At 36.6% G+C, this 21,926-nt stretch overlaps 1 protein-coding gene across 1 annotated transcript in view; it reads right to left on the reverse strand.

The window, feature by feature from the left end:
* Positions 1 to 541: 541 nt before the first annotated feature.
* Positions 542 to 21,926, reverse strand: part of GULP1 (GULP, engulfment adaptor PTB domain containing 1) — a gene marked incomplete at its 3' end in the record, with an annotated part of 27,050 nt that continues 5,665 nt past the window's right edge. The window contains exons 3-7 of the mRNA XM_010185882.1: positions 17,189 to 17,260; positions 6,145 to 6,243; positions 3,363 to 3,500; positions 1,008 to 1,124; positions 542 to 634 (exon numbers count right to left, since the gene is read on the reverse strand). Of these exons, the coding sequence (XP_010184184.1) occupies positions 542 to 634; positions 1,008 to 1,124; positions 3,363 to 3,500; positions 6,145 to 6,243; positions 17,189 to 17,260 (519 nt within the window). The remainder of the gene's footprint in view (positions 635 to 1,007; positions 1,125 to 3,362; positions 3,501 to 6,144; positions 6,244 to 17,188; positions 17,261 to 21,926) is intronic.

A 21,926-nucleotide genomic window follows, 5' to 3' on the forward strand; every position in this document is an offset into this window, starting at 1 on the left:
ACCACTTCTACTTTCTTCAAATAGGAGTTGAGACTGCAAAGCCATCAAGAGATGATAGTTGATTTCGCTTTAAAGTGCACAAAATTATCTGCAAACTATAACAGGCAATTGTCTTATGAATTGTTCGTAACTTCCTTTGTTCATACATATTTGTTGCTCATTTAGTAAAAGAAGATAGAGGTATCATCAAGTGTGACAATTTGCTTAGAAAAATCCCAAGCAGCATTTGTGAGCCAGCCCCTTGAAGTGCAGAACAGAGCTTTTGGATGTCGGCTAGAATGAGTATTTACTGTCTTCAGGCAGAAACAAATAGGTATGACAAAGGGATGGAAGAACCACAGTTTGAGAGATTGCAACTTGCCCTTTTGCTGGCTTCTCACAATCTTACCGTTACTTCAATACTGCATTTCAACAGACACCTCACATGATCGTTGTGTGTTAATCACAATCACTGGAAACAGCATGGATGGTAATAATGATCATAACACAGTTAATACAAATTTAGAGTAACTTCAGATATGAGTTACATTCATGTACTTACTGGAGATGCATGTACTTGTGTTATTCTTAACTGGTTTTCTAAATCTTGAACTTTATTTTTCAGTTCTGTGTTTTCAGTTTCTAATTCTTGAATCTACAAAGTAAGTAGTTATTACAACAGCTATTGGGATATTCATTCATTTCAACAACAGCGTCCATTAAGAGCAGGTTTTACCTGAGCTCTGGTGATTGAGAAGCAATGTTTAACTAGTTATCTGATTACAAAAAAACATTACATGTCTGTAACTTCCATATTTCAACCTCCCTTTTGTCTTTAATGACCTTGCAATATGGCAAAACATAAAATACTGTACAGTTATCATGTTGTTTTTCAGTTTTCTTTATTTAATGTCTGTTGCAATTCTTAGCAATCTGAGAATAATGCTGGAAATTATGCTGTCATAGAAAGCAGATAACACAAATACAGTGGCATGTTACTTTATCTCTTTAAAAAGTTCAGAACTTACTCTTTTCTGTAAACCTGCTATTTGTTTCCTTGTTTCAATGTCTTTTCCTCCAGATTCCAGAAATTTCCTGTAAGCTAAGTCAAATGCTTGACCAATTGTTAAAGTTATCTCTTCCGCCTTCACAGAAAAGATAAGATTGAAGTCAGTATATTAAGAATATTTTACGTTCAGATGACCACAAAATACCTGACACTACCTATCATGTTCAAAGGTTTTGCTTCATCCATCATGAAGTCAACAAAACAAAAGAACATAGCAAACACTTTTCAGCAAAATACCTTGACAGAAAATGCTATGAAAGCAACTTAAAAATATTTCAGATAAAGAAGGGAGGCTGAACAGGCAAAACTAAATTAGCTATTTTTTAGTATAAATTATGCATCTAATTTCTGTAAATTCCGATAGCATGCTGCAGTATGTCTTTTTCTGATGATTTCTGAAGCAAATACAGGCTTTTCAATCATTAAATAAATTGTTTTAGTTTTAATGGATTGATGTTTTAATGTTAATGGATGTTTTGATCCCTATTGCTTTTAAATTTGGATTTCAGTACTTATTTTTACAAGTCCCAAAAAATCTCAGTCAGCATATTGTAAACACGTGTATTGATCTGTGTATCCAACCAGAATTTGTATTTGTTTGTGCAAACTATAATATAGCAGCTCTATGCTGATTCAAATTACGTGTTATGATGTGTATGCACAGTTGGTGCAGAAGATCTACTTTAAAAATAACAGGGGTAAAAATCAGCATACAAGAAGTTGATTAAGCACACTAAGGTTTCAGAAAAAGATGCTGACTTGTAAGAGGCACCAATAAAAAGCGAACATGTGGATATGCCATTTGCCAGAACTTCAGCAGAGAGTGTAAACACAGCAAGTAACAACTTCTAAATTTTTTTAACACTTTGGCAGGGTAACAAAAAAAATCTGAGAAAACATTAATCTGGCTAAAGGTAAACTAGAATTTTCCCTCCTTTATTGAACTGAGAACCTGAAATTTGTTGTTTCTCATTAAAGTACAGCATTCTGCTCAATGCGAAGAACATTTTTCCTTTACTGTCTGTAAGAACATGAAGGGCTGGATGCACAAAAATGGTACAGAACATGATGCTCCCTGAGGTCTATCCACCAGTGCAACAGTAAAGTCACTGAGTACAGGTGTGTGAAGTTCTACAGGAATGGGGAATTAACCTATCTTTTTACTGTGAAAAATCCATATGGCCACCTCTATTAAAACTAAAAACAAAAAAAACCAAACAAAAAACCAAAAACAAACAAAAAATCCAAAACAAAAAGTCACATCAAATTATTTTAACAAAATTAGACTGAATTAGAAAAAAAAAAAAAGCTGAGCTAGGATTGCTTTAGAGAATAACTTCACGTTAGCAAACAAGAAGTGTAATGGACACAGAGATTCTGCAGTCCTGTCTTCTGGGAAGGATGAAGGTTGGCTGAAATGAGAACTACCATTACGGTGGGATCCTTTGAAATCTGAGAGTACTCACGAAGAAAGAGTGAAACATAATGGCACACAAATAGAAGCGAATATGATCTTTCTCTGAAAAGAAATATTGTTTCCTTAGTGTTTTCCTTTGTGTGATATCTCAGCTACTTCAGTATAACACAAAAAGAGAGGCTCCAGATTATAAAAACACCAAACCATTTTTGGTGTGGATTCCAGTGTTTTTATTTGTTAATTCCTTTCTGCCAGGGTAAACACATGACCCTGTTTCAGCCAGACACCATTTTCTTCATTTCCCGTCCTAAAGTATTATTTTTTCTACTATTCCACATTTTTGAACAGTTGCCCTGTTTTGTCTCAGACGTGAGAGAATGTCAGCGGTTGGTCCAGTGAATTCTCTGGTAGTGCATCATGGCATTAAAAAACTTGAGATGGGGGGGGTGAGCAGAGAAGGGGGAACCTTGCTGTAAAAATAAAAAAAAAAAGAAGAAAAAAAAAGAAAATTCTGCAATCTGAGGCAAGCACATCAGCAGAAGAACCTGTGAGGATGGTATCTCAATCACAGGGTTGCTGTAATCTCTGCAAAACAGCTGTGCAAACATTTTAAGCATAGTGGGATGCAGTCTGTTCTCTGTAAGTTTGGCAGATGCTGCTGGATAGCAACAAGAATTGTCCCATAAAACCACCTTAGATCAGTGAAGAAAAAAGGCTCTCCTTCAAATTAATGCATCCAAGTTACAACGTATTACTGGCATGGAAGATTATATCAAAGTGACCCCAATTAAAGGCAGGCTATCTGTCTTTATTAACCATCCCTGGTTTATTTCAAAGCAGATCAATCAAAGTCTGCAACAGTCACTCAAATTCTTTTAAAGCCCCTTGCATACTTACACACTTTTCACTGTCAAATACATAGCACAGATGCTTATTTGATTCTGAGTCTTTGCATATGAAAGTAAATATTCTCTTGTCAGTTTTATCATCAGCGCAAAATGATATCCTATGGAGCTGACAGTTGTGCTGGACTTCCTGCAAAGAAAAAGAAAGATTATTTTCAAGAAATGACTACACTTGCTTAGGATAAAGATGCACAAAGGAAATCTCTGGGTTTTCCCATGTACATGAGAGCAGGTGAGTTGCAATAACATATGTGAATGTCTCTTATTCTCCACGAGAGTGACCAAAAACGGACCTAAGGTATTACTTTAACAGAAGTTAGCAAACCCATCTCCTAACAAATGTTCCAATTTTTACTGAATGTAAGCAGGAAGTTTTTATTTGGACAGCATTTATCTGGAAGTGTTTATTTGGACACTAATTTCTGTTCCAGATAATTGGGTTTACTGTTGCTTTGCATCCCGCTGCAATTTATTTAGGGACTGATGATGTAAAACACTCTGTTCTTTTTCCAGGTGCACATGATCTTCAGATTTCAACATCTCCCAGGGTTTGTTAAAATGGTTGTACTGAAATAAGTCCTTACCTTTCTATCTTAAATACAGAAAACAGAAATTATTTTGTTATCCAAACACAGGGGCACAGAGAAATAACTTGGATATCTAAATAACTGCTTACTTAAGGGGCAACTTAAACAGCTTTTAAACATTATTATGTGCAGATCTTCAACACTATATATCACTTTCCATTACAAAGCACGTTCCAGGTATTAAAAAAGTTGCAGTGGCAATGCTTCTCAGCCGAGAGCTTGACAAGACTGAAACAACTATCTCAACTATTTTTTTTGTTGTTTTTCTTCAACAAGTCTCTTCTTGGTATTTTATTTTATTTGGCTTATTACATGGGAAAGCAGTATTCGCTTCAAAGGAAAATATGCAGTTTAGATGTGAACTACCATTTATTAAAAAAAAGAAAGTTTCTGTGCAGCACCAGGGTTTCCAGATTGCTATAAGCTCATAAACAAGAGCACGTTCTCTTCACACACTACCACTTATCCACAAAAATGTACCATACAGGCCATCTTTTCCTCCAGTCTCAGCTGGGATCCCTTTCTCAGTCACTACAACTGTTCTTCCGTGTACCGTATATCTCCTGCGTCCCCAGATTTAATACCACACAGTTGTTCTGGCTCTTTTTGGTTTACAGATCCATATAGCTACTTTATATTATTTAAGGACAGAACCACTTTTCCATAATCCTTTTTTGAGCACCAAGTATAGAATCAAGTCCTGATACATGAGCAGACCTCCTGTTCCCACTACAAGTAGTAGTCATCACATCAATACAGATCCATATTCCTCTGTAACAATATTATGAGGTGTTTTGCTTTAAGAACACGCAGGAAAAATCATTTTAATCAGCACTGACAACGAGGAATTTAGGTAATTTCTTAAAGCAACTGTGAATTTTGCAAAAAGAAGGAAAACTTGATTCAAACTTACATTTACATGTAGATTTAAGAAATGAAGTGGAGGAGATAAAAAAACTACTCATAGCTGATTACCAGTTGAGTTGTAATATAAAGATTGCTAAAAGATTCAACTGTTCCTATTGCCGCAGGAACGTCTGTCCCATGGCTTTCTGTTAATCTCAGGAAGAGTTAGGAAGATTAACATATGTTGGCATTCAAAACTCTTTTTTTAAAACAGCTTTGGCCAGGGTATGCGGTTTAGTATAGCTTTGTGCCCTATGATGTAAGGAAGATGCAACTACTGCAATTAAAGTTGATACGGATATTTCTTGTCGCCTCTACTTATCAACTGTTGAATTGTGGTTCTGAATAATCTGAAATGAAAATGGGTTGCAAGCAGATGTGGCCTTTAAAGCTACCTTTTCACAAAAGGCAGTATCACTGTCTGCATGGTAGCAATTACTGCAGAGTTAAGAAGCAGTAACAAACAGCTCACTCAAATCCAACATTCAACATACATATAAGATTGAAGCGCACTCAGATGTTAAGAACTGCTGACTATTGGATAAATACTTTTTAGCTTGATTATAGCTATGTCATTATCCCTCCCTGAAGTCCATGAGGAGGATGTTTTGCCTACTATGTAACGCCTTCCAAAATACCAGAGCAAACAAAGGAACAGAAAACCCATCCACGGGATGACTCCTTGGGCAAAACTGCTGAAACACAGGAACTGTCACGCTGTGAAAAATAAAAATGCCTACAATAATGCCGATGGCTGCTACATGAAGTTTACAGAGAAATGGGGAGCACTTGAGAAACATAAGCATTCCAGGGAGGGGGGATACAATAACAACCGTATCTACTCTAAAAACTGAACAGGTTAGGCAAAAGAGGTGTAGTAAGTATGAAGAATGAGTCACTACAAACAAATTGTCTTCTCATTCACCTGCAAACACCTACATGTGGGCACCTACAAAATGATGACCATTTGGAAAGGTCCTTATATGTGGTGTTAACATTTATTTACTAAAGTTTTTTTATTTTCCTCAGAGTTTAAAAGTTCTGGTGCAAAAGGATTAAAAAAATTAAATCCCACATTAGCTACAGTCTCTATTTTGCAGTATCATGTACCTTCCTTGGGAGACATTACCCATGTTTTATAACAAGAAATGGCATTTTAGAGAAAATTTCCATCAACAGAATGGCCTTCATTGTAATACTTCTTTAAAATATAAAGCAATAAAAACAGTTAAAACAATACTTAAACACTAGTTTAGGACCACAAATACATAAGCCTCTTACCTTTGTTTTTGGATCTAGAATTTTTACACCATAGATCGAGATTTGTAATTCAACTTTGGGGGTCTTCTGGCCTTCAGATTTCTTGATATGTCTTGCAAACTAGAAGATGAAAAGTACAACAATAATTGCATCAATACCAAGCTCAGTTGCTTTCTTTTCTATTACTTCTCATTTCCTCTCAACTCTTTCCAACTGAAGTTGCTGCCTTCCTACTTCAAAAAGCCATTACAAACAATGCCAACCACTCCTAAATCACAGAATCACAGAATCACAGAACGTTAGGCAGGGGGATTGGACTAGATGATCTTTTGAGGTCCCTTCCAATCCCCCTGCCGGAGCAGGAACACCTAGCATATAACAGAATTTCTGATTGCACACCATAGATTATTCCTGTAAGGCAGGAAGAAGTATTTTAAAATAACTTAGCTAGTTCTCTTGAAACATTTATTTGCTGTTCATGTACTGCATTTCAAGCTTTTGCATGAGATTTCTAGGAGAACAGTTGAAATATGAACAAATTCCACATCCCACTATTTCTACTCAGCCCTGGACACACACACTGCAGGTACCTCTGATACATTCCTTGAATGAAATCAGTTCTTTTAAACAAGCTCAATGTGAAAGCACTACAGCTATCCACACCTAAGAAATACTCGACCTCTTCTATCATGTTCTCAGGATTTATTTGCTAAGAGTTCACTAGATGATGGGTAGACAACATTTTATCTGAGTCAGGTCATGTGCCCCTATTCAATACATTTTTCATCCTTTTATACCTTCTTTTCTAGCTGCTAGATAGGACTTGTAGATTGGACTCTCATGAACACTTTATATAAAATAAGCAGAGCATCTAAATTGCTACTGAATGGCAGTTAAGAAGTGGCATGAATTTGATAACTTCCTTAGCAAAGATATGGAACTGCTCTATATTTTGCTCTGCCTTTTTCCTCTCAAGTCTTTGACAGCCTGGAATGGTATTTTCCAACGCAAAAATAAGGACAATGACTCACTGAAGGCCAGAGGAGTTGGAGTCTCTCTTTCACAGCTATACGTTTGAACACATTGTCCTCAAACTTGCTCCTACTCAAGTATAATTGAGCACATAATTTACCATCAGAACAAATAAACTCTATAAAAAGTCAGTGAGGACTGTGACTTTTAGCAACATAAAGAGTCTAGGATGACAAGAAGGGTGCTAACCCATCTTAAGCAGCGTTAGACCCAGAGGATAGAAGCCCGAATTACCTTGTGACTGTGAAGTAGTTGGTTGCAGCCAACTGATACCTTTCTCCCCACTCTGCTCCAAACCCTAGTGATCATCAGGGGTTGGGGTTTTTACTCTGCCCCTATTTCTATGCCAAGTAGTACCTGGGAAATACTTCCAACTCAACTGGTTTACACAGTGTAACCCTCTCCAACTGTTTCTTTTCATTTTGCCTGTAGGCAGCTCCGTTCCTAAAGAACATGATTACCTCTTTTTCCCTTCCTCCCAATTTTATTCCTCAGTTTGAAAGCACATGTATTGAGAATTTTAGTAAATAAACATTAATCTATAAATAATCCTACCAACTTAATGTAGGAACATAACCTATCCGGACAGTGAATTATGGACTAACACATCACATTAGATGATAATTATCACACTTCACAAGTTAGTTTAAAAATTATAAATAACAGCCAACCACGAAAAAGCCTACCCAAATCTCCTCCCCACCACTCTCAAACTCTTACACCTAAATACCCATTTTATGTTTCAAAAGCTGGGATTGCTAGAGTTATTGGGAAATACTGGGTTGACCAAAACATAATTGCATATTTTTTCTTTGTAAATGAAAGTCAAATTTTTCAAGGGAAACAAAAACTTTACTAAACAATATAGGGTCCATTTTGTTCAATTACCTTTTGCCATCTTTCAGGCAACTTCATGATTCCGCACTCAAAAAAGTTCTTATTTGTTTGTCAAGAAAAAGTTCCAAGAACGATTTGATAGCCTTACAAGCAGTGAAGGTTTTACCATTCAAGGTGTTTTGTAAAGAACAAAACAAGCAGCAATCTGATGGTGCCAGGTCTGTGTACAGTGGATGTGGTAACACATCCCAGCCAAGCTGCAACAAGGTTTAATGACTGACCAAACTGGTCTGTGGTCTAACGTTATCATGGAGAAACACAACGCCTTTGCGATTCACCAATTCTGGACACCTCTGTTTGGAAGCATAATTTAATTTATGCAGTTGACAACAGTATGTGTCCAAATTGATGGTCTGGTTCCTTGGAAGCAATGCAAAATACACAATGCCTTTGAAATCCCCCCAGACTGACAGCATCACCTTCTTTAGTGAATATCTGCTTTTGAAGTGCTTTGAGCTGGTTCATCACGCTTGCTCCACAATCTTTTTCATTCATCATTGTAAAAGTTCCAATTTTTATCGTTCGTTAACATGCGTTTCAAAAACGAGTCGTTTTCCTCATGTTTCAAGAGAGAGCTGGAAATGTCAACATGTTTAGTGAGATTAATTTCTTTGAGGTTAGGTGGTACCCAAATATTGAGCTTCCTAATGTATCCAAGTTGTTTTAAGTGGTTTTGAATGTTTGATTTCAATATGTTAAGATTATCAGCAATCTCTTGTGTTGTTAAACACCAACTGGATTCAATCAGTGCTTTTATTTTGACATTATAACTTTGATTTGCCTTCCTGAGCGTGGTGCATCTTTAACATTAAAATCTCCAGATTGAAATTTAGCAAACCGATTCTGACACTGCCGTAGTTTTAAGGCACCTCCACCACACACATCACAAAGCATTTTTATGAGGTTGCACAGCGTTTTTTCCTTTTCAGAAGTAATACAGCAAAATATAATGAAAACATTCCATTTGATCTTCCATTTTGAAAGGGATTGCAAATAAATAATTGTGAATGAAATTGTGCACTTTCTTTTTCCAAAACAAGCTGGAACTGTCAGCTGTCAAGTTACACCATGAACTTGTGGTTAAAAATGACGTTAGTTACATTTCAAGACGTGTATGTCCATATATTGAAAAACAAAGCACAATTACGTTTTACAATTTTTTACATTTTATGTAAGTTTGTACATGATGATTTACGAGTGCAAATCAACTAGTCAAAAGTCAAGCAAATCCAACATAGCTTCTAGTTCTGCCTCTCTCTCCTGTATCATGTACATAGCTCTTTCAAAACGCAGATCCTTTTCCTGTCCTACTTTTTATCTTCAAGACTATTTGTCACTATTTTGAGCATACTTTTAATACAGTTTAATGACCAACCCCATTCCTTTATTTTAATTAAGGTGGGTCACTAAAAAAAATAATAATTATATGCTACAGAAAAAAATAATAAAAAATACTACTTAAAACCCTCTGATTTAAAGATCTGATTTAAATGTCATACTACCAGATTAACCTGTTTGATTCTTAAGTTTCTGCTTTAAAAAAAAACAGGAAAATGATAGAACAATGTATGTTTTATTAACACAGATTTTTTCCAAGATAAACAGAAAATTTAAATTGTCTTTCAGATAATTTTCATACACTTATTCAACACCGCCACTCCATCAGCTTTCCTTTCAGATTTCTAATTTGATTTTATCCTCTCATTGGATAAAATTTTGAGGTGCTTGGCTCACTTTGCTACAAGTTAAATGGAGTGACCACAAGAACAATCACCTGGACAGTTTGGGCATCTCAACTTCCCATGTACTTTACAGTACACAAAACCATACCTATGCAATAGATAATCCTGGAGCACACCTTGATTTGGAATAGCCTTGAACTGGAGCAAACCCTGGCTTTTTTGAAATGTCCCTTTATAAACAAGATGCACACAAGTGCTTCTGTGCAGTAATAAAAAGGAGGCATAAACCATCTTTGATTTTACTGAGTTATACCCATAGTGTATGTTGAGAACGATGATGAACTGCTTGCTTTTCCAACTGTAATCACCTCATCAGTGTCCTGAACAACAGCTACAACATGAAGACCTTTTAAAATATGTAGATGTGAATAACTTGCACAAGTTTTAGAACAGCTGGCCAAAGCTTGCTCCAAGTAGACAAGAAGTCTTACAAAACTGAGGTCATTCCAAAAGATAATTCTTTCCCAATACTAAAAGAAAGGGGCAAAAAAAAAAAGACCCTACCATGTCTGCACTTGCAAAAGGCATCAATCAAGTTCAAGAACTAGAGCACTCGAGTGAGATTAAATTAATGATGAGCAACATAGATTTTACAGAAAATGCAGCTTGTTAAAATAGACAAAGCATTTGACTGAGTTTTGCATGCCATTATATTTAGGAAATGAAGCAATACAAAGAAAGTGTTAGTTAAGTTAGCTACATTAGTCTCCAGATGCAGTTATAAACAGGAAATCGTCATTAGGAAGATATGTTTCTAATGTATTCCAGCAGCGTTTATTTCTTAAACATTACATTACTGAACAATGACCAGAAGGAAAATAATTACTAATAAAATCTGCAGGCTGAAAAATAAGAAGAAAAAAATGGGGGGAAAAAAGTAACTATCTGAAATCTAAAACTATTACAGAGGAAGGGAGGGGCAGATAACGCAGAGACTACCTCACCAACCAGGTCCCCACTGGTTGCCTGTATGCAACGATCTCTGTTTGCAACACTAATTTTGTGAATCATATCGACAGGAACAAACTTTCCTTCTTGGTAGACTACCCTGGGAAGATGGAATTAAGGAAGGCTTGATGTCATGGTAAGCTTTCCCTAACTGTGGACTCTTCTCATGAAGCTACGATTGGGAAGACCAATGCAATTCTTGGGTATTTCAAAAACATCATCAAGATGACAACGGCTGCCCTGTATCAACTGCTTTTGAGAAACTACTCAAATTTTATGTTCTGAGGTTTTTCAAATGCAGAAGGTGTTGACAAAGTGGAGAAAGATCACAGGATATTTGCAAAATTTAGCAGAGGACTGGAAACCCATTTTATCAGAAACTTCATCAAATCAAAAACAACGGTGAAAGAAAAATCCACAAGAATCTCTTCACACAGCCATCCAGGGAGACAAACAAGCTTTTTAACCAAAGCTTTACTGGGATACAGTGACTGAAAGTACATGTAGATAAATTGAGAAAATCCAGTGTAGTTACTTGCTTAATGCTTATCCTGCACACTCCTTGTTCTCTGTAGCAACAGCCAACACACAGGTATTGATCAGTAATTTCTTTTGTGTCTGACCTTCTTAGAAAGCCAAGTTCAGCCACCTCCCAGGCCTGCGCAAGGCTTGAACGACCCTAACACTCCATCAGGTACTGGCCAATTTGCTTTTCTGTTTCTACTTTTTCTGCTCATTCCTTCTAACTAAAGAGGCCCCTGAGGCACCTCTGCACAGGTGAAATGCACAAACACTACTGTCTTCTTTCAGCCCACATGTGAAACACAGTCATATTTGTAGCTCACACAGTAACAAAATTACTTAAGACGGTAAAAATCTGTAGCCTCCCATTGGCATCAAAATGGACAATGATATAAAATTATAATGAATCACAGCATGGCTTGGGAAGACACACTACAGGCCAAATTCTTAAGCTGTTAGTTTACACATATATTGTCAGGCAAGACACACAGATTTGGCGCAGTAAGAATACGAGCAGCTCAGTGAGGTGGGCCAGCTTTCACTTAATTGCTTTGGAATTAACACGATATTTTCCTTGAATCTTTTAGGGAAATTAATAGTTACAAATAAATCTATTTTCTATGTTTAATTGACCTTTAAAATCATACAGAGAAAACCTCCATGTATCTTGTCTTTTATTACAGTTGCAAGGAATATTGCAGACTTGAGGCTCTTACCAAAATTACATTTGAAATGCTTATGCATCAAGTCTTAGCAAACCGCAATCAGAGGATCAATCAGCTAAAATAACATGGGGGAAAAGATCACATTTTTAAAAGTCATGAGCTTTAAAGAAATAATGGTTAAACCAAATTCTATCAAAATCAATTTAAGCTATGAATATCAAAACTACGTGCTTTTATTTAATATTTACACCTCAATGCACAATTCAAGCATTTATCAAAAAACCTCAAGACATGGAAAGCAGATGTTTGTGATTTCGATGCTAATCTTCAGCCCACAGAATAAAGGTTCAACCCCTTCATTTCACACAGGCTTCCAGTGAGATATCAGACGTTGCACATGTGGGCATCTTACAAGATGTCTGTTGGAGGGCAACGTAGTTCTCTAAACTGAGAGACAGCTTTAGACCTGGCTTTGAGAAGATGTTTTTCCTCTATTTTTTCATAACAACAATCATTAAAAAGAAAGACGCCTGAAAAAAAAATAGGCCCTGTTTCTTTTCCAGTGACTACATCATCATCTTTTGGGTCATTTTATGGTCCCAACTATCATGCACACCTTATGCGGGTATAATGAAATTATAACCTATGAATAACGGCTGTCAGGAAAAGTGTGAAAGGGCCATAGATAGGTGAACTTGAATGTCCCAACAGTGTCTCAGAAATCCATTTCTAAGTTGTGTTTTATTTTCCTAACAAACACTGGGGGCTGAGAGGAAGGCTATTGACTTCAACCATAGTGAAGAAGACACTTTTTTACAGTCTTTTTTTCTATCTCTCGGTCCCTGGAGGTTGTTTTGTTTATTTTCGGTTTGTGGGGGGTTTTTTGGCAATGTTTTTGTTTGTTTGGGTTTGTTCTGTTGTTGTTGTTTGATGGTGTGGGGTTTGGGGGGTTTGTTTTTTGGTGTTTTGTTTTAGTGTTTGGTTGTTTGGGTCTTGGGTTTCTTTTGAGAGAGAGAGAGGGTAAACGCTTATTGTCTTCTTCAACTCATCTCATCTGATCTGTTTTGGTCTTCAAGCTGTCTCTGGCTGGTCCTGAACCACACATTCTGCCTTCTCCAGTACTTCAAAGAGAACAGTTATGGCTGTAAGGCTTGACTGGGAAGCTCTTTATCCCAGTGCTAAAGGATTTTCTGTACTCCACCCTCCTCTGTCCTTTCACCAACAAATGAAACACAGCTTTACCCTGAAAGGGAGCTCAGAATAATATCCACTGATGGTCAATTAATGGCAGCAGCAGGACAGCATGCCAGCATGTGTGGAGGTGTGTGAAAGAGCACGCCTCACTTTTTGTATATTTACGGGCCAAGGAGCCAATGAAGAATATTTCAAGTAGCTTCAAAGTGATTAATTCTATTTACATTATCTCTGGTCATCTGCAGTTGCAGAAGAAAAGAAGAGGAGAAAAGCAGACTGAGTTGGAAGTTGGGTAAGAGAACAGCCTCAAGTTTGGTCCTCACAAAAACATCCTTTGAAGACTACAAAAGAAACAAACCAAAACTCAAGTGTTCACTTCTGGTTTCTCCCTAGCACTCCTCCATGCCATTTTCTCACCAGTGGTCTGGTTATGCTGCCCCTTCCATCTGCCACATTGAGCTTTCCACCTCTTCTCACCTCTGGCAATCCTACAAGCACTTTTTGAGAACGGTCCAATTCATTCCTACAGTCTGATTTAGAAATTATATCCTTCACTAATCAAGGAAAGTTATAATTTCACTTTATAAAATAAAGAGTGATTTGACAAAATTTATACATTTGAATAACATAGGCATGTTCTGACACAACATATTGGTACCATTTCCCTTAGTTTTTAGTTCATTCAAGAAATTAGTACGACTAGAAAAGTGGAAGGAAAAAATTGTTTGTATCAAATTATGAGAACAGCTCACCTTAACTTAGAAATAAAAACACACATTTTAAAACCTCAAAATACACATTTTAAAACATGGAAGTGTCCGACTTTCTTCTTTCTCCTGCAGTACAGCTCCGAGAAACACAAGTGGAAATCCCAACTAGACAAAACCACTGGACAACCCTCTGAAAAATACAGATGCTTGAAAAAAATGTATATTCAAATTGCCACTGACCCAGCAAAATTTTCAAGCGTTTAGAAAATGTAGCAGTAGAATTTTGGATAAAACTAGTACAATGAAGCATCCAGAAACATTTCTCCAAGCTATCGTCTTTTCCTCTAGAACATCAGCTCCATCTGCTGGTACAAATAATTTGATGGAATGGTTTGTTATGTTTTTGCACAAACCTATGTTTGGCAAGCCAAGAGTCTTTGTGCTGTATGAGTTAAGAGCTTTTGATTTAAAGAAGTAGAGAGTCTACTCTGAATGTCTGCTCTGACAGTTTGATGATACGATGCCATAGGAAAAGTAGTTGACAGTGACAGTATTGCATGGTCTGCATCACTATGAGCACATGACTTCAAAAGGTTATGAGTGCAATGCACATCAGTTATAAAAATAGCTCCAAATTAGGAAAGTCAGTCGTGTTTCTGCTATCTATTAATTTTCATTAAAAACATATTAAGAACATTGTGATTAAAACCAAACCCATATAATCAAAAAATATAAATACAGCATCACAAGGTACACAATCTTTAAAAAAGAAACTCCTACTCCAAAAAACACTATGTATGTTTTCTTTCAAAATAAGATGTTCGTTTTCAAGTTGCTTTCACTGGTTTAAAATCTGTAATTAACATTTTCTAAAGACAAGCTAGAGATGTATGGTTAATAATAAAATCCAGTACCTTTAGTCTTCTCTTCAGAGAATTCCAATGCATAACATAATGTTGACATGAGTACTCAATTAATTGAGGATAGTTTCAAACATAAAATTTCTTCATTGCTCTCTGAATTCTGTTCCAACATTTGTCAAGTCTTTCAAAAAATTGTCTTTAATTACTTTGTGGGTGTTCTAATAAACTTGTAATTGGATAAGATCCCATGTAATGCTTGACACTTAAGGTCCAAACTTCTCAAAAAAATAGTGTAATTCTGGTAGCAACAATTTTTGTATCTCCAGCGAAGTTTATTTAGGGAACATGTATCAAAAGTTAGAACGGATATCTAAATAATCCAGTGACACCACAGGTATATACAGAAAAATTCTACTTCTACATTTTAGTGCTAGGAAGACTTTTTTTTTTCTCCCCAAGACAGGAAAATGGTTCTGGCTCCCCCTGCACTTCAGAAAACAGTTATGTGAAATCCTTTTCGGGTCTGCTTTTAGAGGAAACTATTTCAAGGTACCAAACAATGAAATCCAACCCACCAAAGGCCTCCAACGATCAGTGAGAGCCCACGTTAACCTGGAGTTCCACCAGTGAGACAGACGCTTAGCAGCAGCTTTACTTGGGAGGAGTCTGATAAAACATCATTAAAATAAAATCAAAACCTCTCCACAGCAGGAGATTATCTTGACAGATTTCTGCACAGAATTGATTTTGCTCAGGGTAACGGAATGTTACAAACACAAAACATCTGACACAATGGGCTTCACTCCAGTATCAGCTGTGAACTGTACGAGGTGCATAAAAACCCATACATTTTGCTTCCACTAGTAGCATGCTGCAATGCTGAAAAAGGGTCAAATTCACGTTAGCCTAAAACACTTAAAAACAACTAGGCAAAAATGTCTCTGATGAACAGCAGCAGAGGAAATATTTTTGGCATAAAACATTCTAAGAGTTGGCTAAACGAACCTTTAAAGGAAGCTGTACTATTTTGGTAGAGTGAAATTAGTGGCAAAGAACTTCTGTTTCAATACCTTAATACAATTACTGATCAATCTTGTAAAGATTACTTTTTCAAGGGAAATGTAAAGTCTTGAAAGCTGAGCTACATGAATAGTGTTTCATGCCTTCCTTCTTCCTTTTTTCATCATAGTAATGACATAGACGCAAACTTTTTAATATTGATTCGCAAAGTTTTCTGTCTGTTTCTGAGGAACTTCTGTTTAAATGAATAATGAAAACACTACAAAAAGTTATGGAAAGTACAATAGGAGGTAGAAGAATTTTTATACCTAAATAAACTAATGCTCCGATAGCTCTGAGCAGCTAAGCATGAAACAGCGCAATCCCCCAGCAATGCAAGTTAGCCAACAAATCAAATCAGCATTCCCTGCTACAACTTACAGTGTCTGAAGAGCTCTAAGCATATGAGCTGTCACTCAAACTGTGAAGTCAAAGCCACGTTATCAGCTAGCAACACTCAACAAGACATTTCACTACGATACTTTCTATCTACCGAGTTCCTCAGTGCGTAAGAACATACAACCAAGAAGAAATTGTGTCTGATTTTCTCAGCCACCCATGTGCACCAGCACATAGATTGTCTTTGCGTGTGCACATCTTTTCCAATAGAACTTGAAGACCTGGAGGACACAGCAGTAATGCCTCTTGTCATAAACAGGCTTGGTTCGTAAACCCTTTTCTCTCACTGCAGCTACATTTCCAAATACATCACTAATCAACTCAAGCTGGAGGGTAAGTAACATTCATGCCAGTGCCACAAACCTTCACCTTCAGTCTAACAAGTCTACGTGGATCAGGCCCAGTAGCTTTAGTTGAAGCAGTCAGGGACAGCCAGTACCCACAGAGCTGTCACAGCCCACTCAGAACAAACTGACCTCCTTAGTGCTACTCTGGCACCAACAGCCGACCTTAATGGGTGCGCACTTAGGTTTTGCGACAAGCTGCAACTCACCTCACTGGGACTCATAGGAAGCAATGCACGACCCAGAGGAGCGCAGGACAGGGGTTACTGAAGCCACTAGTTTTTCAGTCAAGGAAGACTTCATTTTCTTAAATTCTGGCAACACATCTGGAGTGCCATAATTAGAGGCATTCAATAGCCATAAAGTGAAGATGGCAGTTAAACCAAATTGTTGCTACCTAAGTTTGTATTAATGAAGCCCTAATGTTTCTAAAAAATAAGAATTACACATCAAAGTACATAAATTTTATACTATAATTATATAATATAAGAGAAAATGAAATATTTGTTCAGCAGAGCATCTGATAATACAGCTGTAATAGGGACGGGCCTACACACCAGTGCAGAGATTAGTAAAGACAATGGTTTCTAGAACCAACTAATTTACCTAAAAACCCTTACAATGTGTCTTATCTGTGAAAACAGGTTAAGAACATATTCCATTTATAATTCATCAAGCATTTTTTCTTACCTTTAATTTTCTAACAGCATCTCTAACAACTTCTGTGCCTTTTGGCTGCTCCACTTCTGTATTGCCAAGAAACTGAAAAGATTGTAAATTGTAAGAAATAAGTTATGCTTTGAACAGCCTAATTAACTCAAGTAATCTTCTTTTCTAATTATGTCTGAAAAACATTTTGAAAGACAATAACTTCAATAGCTGATAAATAACAAGTCTTCATACAGCTATTTCTAATCAAGAAAATAACAAGAATTAAATTCTAATTAGACAAATAGAAGAGTTACCAAAAGCAGCTGTTAAAAAACATTTTCTTTATCCAGATCCTATACAGTTCTGTAAATCAGAGGTTTAGCACCTTTATCCACTGTGAAACTTGTCATTTTGGTAATATCATCTCTTTTGGAAAACAATGGAAAAACACAAAATCTACTGATACAGGACACTTCCCATGAATCAACATCAGACAATGGTTTGGACTATGTTACTAGAACTTTCAAACTGTGATGCAAGATAAATTTAAAAGGCCTGATTTTGTTCTCAGAACTGCTTGGTCCATTAATTTTATAGAATTAAAGGAACTAGGCTACAATTTACTTAAAAACAAGGCTCATATTCAAAGAATTGCAGCTGGAGATGGTATTTTTACCAAGTTTTTAGGGACAAACATATACCTCTTAATATACAAACCATAACACTTCATAACCTTGCCATTTGTTTATTTGTACACTGAAATGCCTTTACACTCTTCTGTACAGTTTTGCTTGACTTCTACTATACTGTAATGAAAGGTAAGATATCCTGCCCGCACCACATCTGTATAACCATTAATTAATTTTGAATTGCTTTTTACATTGAGGTGCAAGTGGTTTAAGTCACACCATACACCTGTATACACCACAACAACGTTAACAAGAAAGAACAAAGTCCCTTTTTTCTTGAAAGTCTACAATTCTCTGGGTAACATGATGCCCAGAGGTATGTATAACTTTTAAGTCCCAGCAGTTTCAAAAGGAACTTAAATGTGCTAAGTTACAGATGCTTTCAACACAGTAACCCTGAAGTTCTTAATTTTATTAAAACTTCAAACCAAGTTTACTGTAGTCAATGTGCTCAAGCTGTACTCCTGCAAAGAACTGCAACTCTGACAAAAATTGTCGCGTTAGAAATTTGCTGCGGACTTTGAAACACAATGTGCCACCTTGGACACAACAGTCTGTAAAGCAAAACAACACACACGTCTGCCGTGAGTGTTCTCTGCTATTACAGTTCTCCAGCTATGAGACACAGGCTGTGTAATTACAAAGCAGAAAGCTCGAGTATTGATTTGATGTCTTTCATGCAACATTTCTGATTACTTTAAACAGAGGGTGTGTTCTTCCCTGAAAGAGTGACAGTTGCAGAAGAAACATCCAGAGAAAGAAGAGTGATTCTTGGACGTTATGGATACTGCATGTGACAGAGAAAGGGAAAGGTGAATGGGAGCAAAAAACAAGTAAACAAGTACAAAACTAAGCTTAAATGGACAAGAAAGTAGATCTGGTCAGATGGGAATTTAAGAGGAATGACAATAATACCAGATATCTGTACACAAGCATATTTATACACCATGCACTTTAACTTTATAGTTGCTGTAAAATCTGTGAGCAGGCCAGGGCATGTTATAGACAGTGCAGGCATCCTGGTAAGCACAGGAAATAACAGTTGCAAGCGTAAACAGCAATTAAAAGCAAATATTCTCAGTATTTGTATCTATTAGACTGACCCATTTTGGGGCAAAATATTAACAGAACTTCAAACCAAGACAAGTCCTTTTCTAAATATGACAAAAGAATAACTATGCAATAGGTTTAACATACAGCTAATGTATTAACTGTAGGCATTTTACTGATTGCTTTTTTACTTGCTCTTTACTTTTTCTGTGTGATCTGCCCTATCATCATCTTTTGTTTAATATTAGGTATCAATTACTACGGCATTATTCGTAATAGTTAAGCTAAGCACACATATATATTTGCAAAACTAGGAATTCAGATTACAAACTCAATGTGATAAAGCCCTCTGTGTTTGTATAATCTTTAACACACAATGGATGTGCTGCCACCTCCAGAATTTCTAAAGTAAATAACTAACGATCCTTTTGAAATGGGAACACGGCCATGTAATTATGGTCTTTTCATCAGACTTTTCTCATCATAATCTCACAAAAACGCAGAGAACAAATATTTGTTATATTGGGAATTCAGCACAGTCGTGGCATGAATAGCATAAATATTCATCACGGAAGATTTTCCACAACAAAAATTTCAAAGCAAAATTGGTGAATATTGAAGTTCCCTTTTCAAATCAGGCTCATGATGCAGAATTCTAAATGGGAACTTTAAACATCAGAGATTGCTTTGATGGCTCCAGGTTCCCTCCCACAGCTATGGTTCTATTACAAACCCAGCTGATGAGGAACACCACCACAAAATGTAACTGTTTCTGAGAGTCAAGCTAATGCAACTCCTATGCTTAACTGCAGAAGAGAAACAGAAAATAATGTAGCAGCTCCTCTTCAGATCATTCAGTATTACTCCTCTATGTAAATTAATAAATGCACTAAATTCTTAAGTGTTCATTAACATTAAATACATACTACAGATGAAAAATGTTTACAGATGATTGTTACGTGTATTTACTGTTTGAAACTAGTAAAAGGTTTATTCCTGAAGTTGATGTTCTTCATTCATAAGCCAATTCAAAAAAACCTGGTGTCGGGCATGCCACCAGGCAAGTTCTTCCATCATTGCTGTTTGCCATTAAGAAAGTGAGCTCTTGACCAGCCATATGCAAGACAAACACCTCAGATCAGACTATTTGTAATCTAGTATTAGCAGAGCACCAGATGTGCTCACTCCACATGCAAAGATTTGCAAGCTGATGCAGCTGTAGAGCACTAACAGCCACTATTTCATCATATTAGAATCAACGGAAGTTTTACCATTGATAGTACCTAGGAGAACGATCTAGGCCCGTGATGGCCAGGGGCCATCTGTGACAGAACAAACCAGAGCATCTGTAGGGAACACCTCTTCCTTCAGAATGTAATGAAAGTTTTCCTATGCATTTAACCTGAGCAAGGCACGTTTCAATTCAATTCCATAGTGACGTTATTGAAAATGCTTAAGTAGTACTTTGGGTAGAGGAGCTATGAAAATAAAATAAAAGGTAAGTCTTTTTTCCTTTTATTTTGCTGGCTCAATTAAAAGGTAATTCAGGCAGGGCATTCAGAACCCTTTACAGTTCTGACATGTCTACTGCTGTTATCATGTGCTCAATAGCTAGTAAGTTCAGGTGAATTTTTAAGGTTAACCGTTCACTTTTTTCCGTTGCCATTAAGAAGACAGTCTCTGGTAATTCATCCCCATGTCAGTTTACATTTTGGTTCACAACTTTATACTTTTTTTTTTTTAAATGCAAAGTATATCCAGGTGCTTTTCTTCAAAACTTACAGGGAATAATAAAAATTCCATATACAATTAGGAAAAGTTTGTTTTAGAGGTCAAAAAAAAAATCATTAAACCAAAATCTTGACTAAAAATAGTCTTAGCTGAACTTTTGAATATTTAACATAAACTTCCACTCTTCCAGCAGAGAGCAGTGTAGGACATTTTAATAATAAAGCAACATCTGTTTCCTTTAGTCATCACATTTCAATCTTTAAAAGAACCCCAGTGTTTCACAGTGCCACATTTCTTTGAAATCCCTGAACATTAAAAGTTCTTTTATGCAGAATTAAATGCAATTATAAGAAAAAAGTACATACCAAACTCAGACAATAAAGAAAGGAAAAAAGCAATGCAAAATTACAGGATACCTGCTGCCAAAATTTGACAAGTTAGCTCCTTCTACATCAGAAGATGAAGGCACGTTGATTTACTGATGAAAGGAAGACAAATGTATCCACAATCTGATAACATCAGAACCACAGGATACAATACAAAATGAGAGTGAAGGAGGGCGACCAGTTTCGAAGCCATGCAGAAAACAGATGAACAATAGTCTAAGTTGCTCATCTCTTCCTGAGACATGAGCAGTTTTTGTTCAGCCATGCATACACAAGTCTACTCCGTCTTACAGAAGTACAACACAACTACAAAATACACACCTTTTTTGTGTTCCTTATCTTTCCCCATGCTACAGTCCAGTTTCCCACCTGCAACAGCTTCCTTGGCTCTTACCAATACACATTTTTGCCATAAATGCTTGGATTTTTCCCTTTCGGGAAGCTGAACTTCTTTAGTGAAACCTTAAAAACAATTGCCTCTCCCAGGCGTAACTGCTGCTCAAATGAGAGCAGAAATCAAACTGACCACGAGAGCACGTTCCCTGAATAGCCAACGCTTCTCTGACACGTCATGGTTGGCACAAATGGTGCCAGACAGACAGAGGAAAAACATTCCGGGCATTTTTCTGACAGAGCATACAGGTACTATTTGGCACTTTCTTTAGAACGGTGTATTCCAAACATAAAGTGCCCCACTCATTGAGGACATAGCATACTGCTTGAATACCTCAATTTAGAAAATGTGTAATGTATTCCTGATTGGATTGTACCCAGTGAAAACAAATATTTACTTTACCTTAACTGAAGAGAGTCCACTTAAAAATAATTCACATTCACTATTTTAAGCACCAAATTTGCAGTGGCAGAAGTGTATTTACAAGTCCATGATTAGACAGCAGATTTAGCTCTGCACAGCAGGAA

Source organism: Mesitornis unicolor, unplaced genomic scaffold (assembly GCF_000695765.1).
Source record: "Mesitornis unicolor isolate BGI_N332 unplaced genomic scaffold, ASM69576v1 scaffold10406, whole genome shotgun sequence".
In the NCBI taxonomy this organism is placed as follows: domain Eukaryota; kingdom Metazoa; phylum Chordata; class Aves; order Mesitornithiformes; family Mesitornithidae; genus Mesitornis; species Mesitornis unicolor.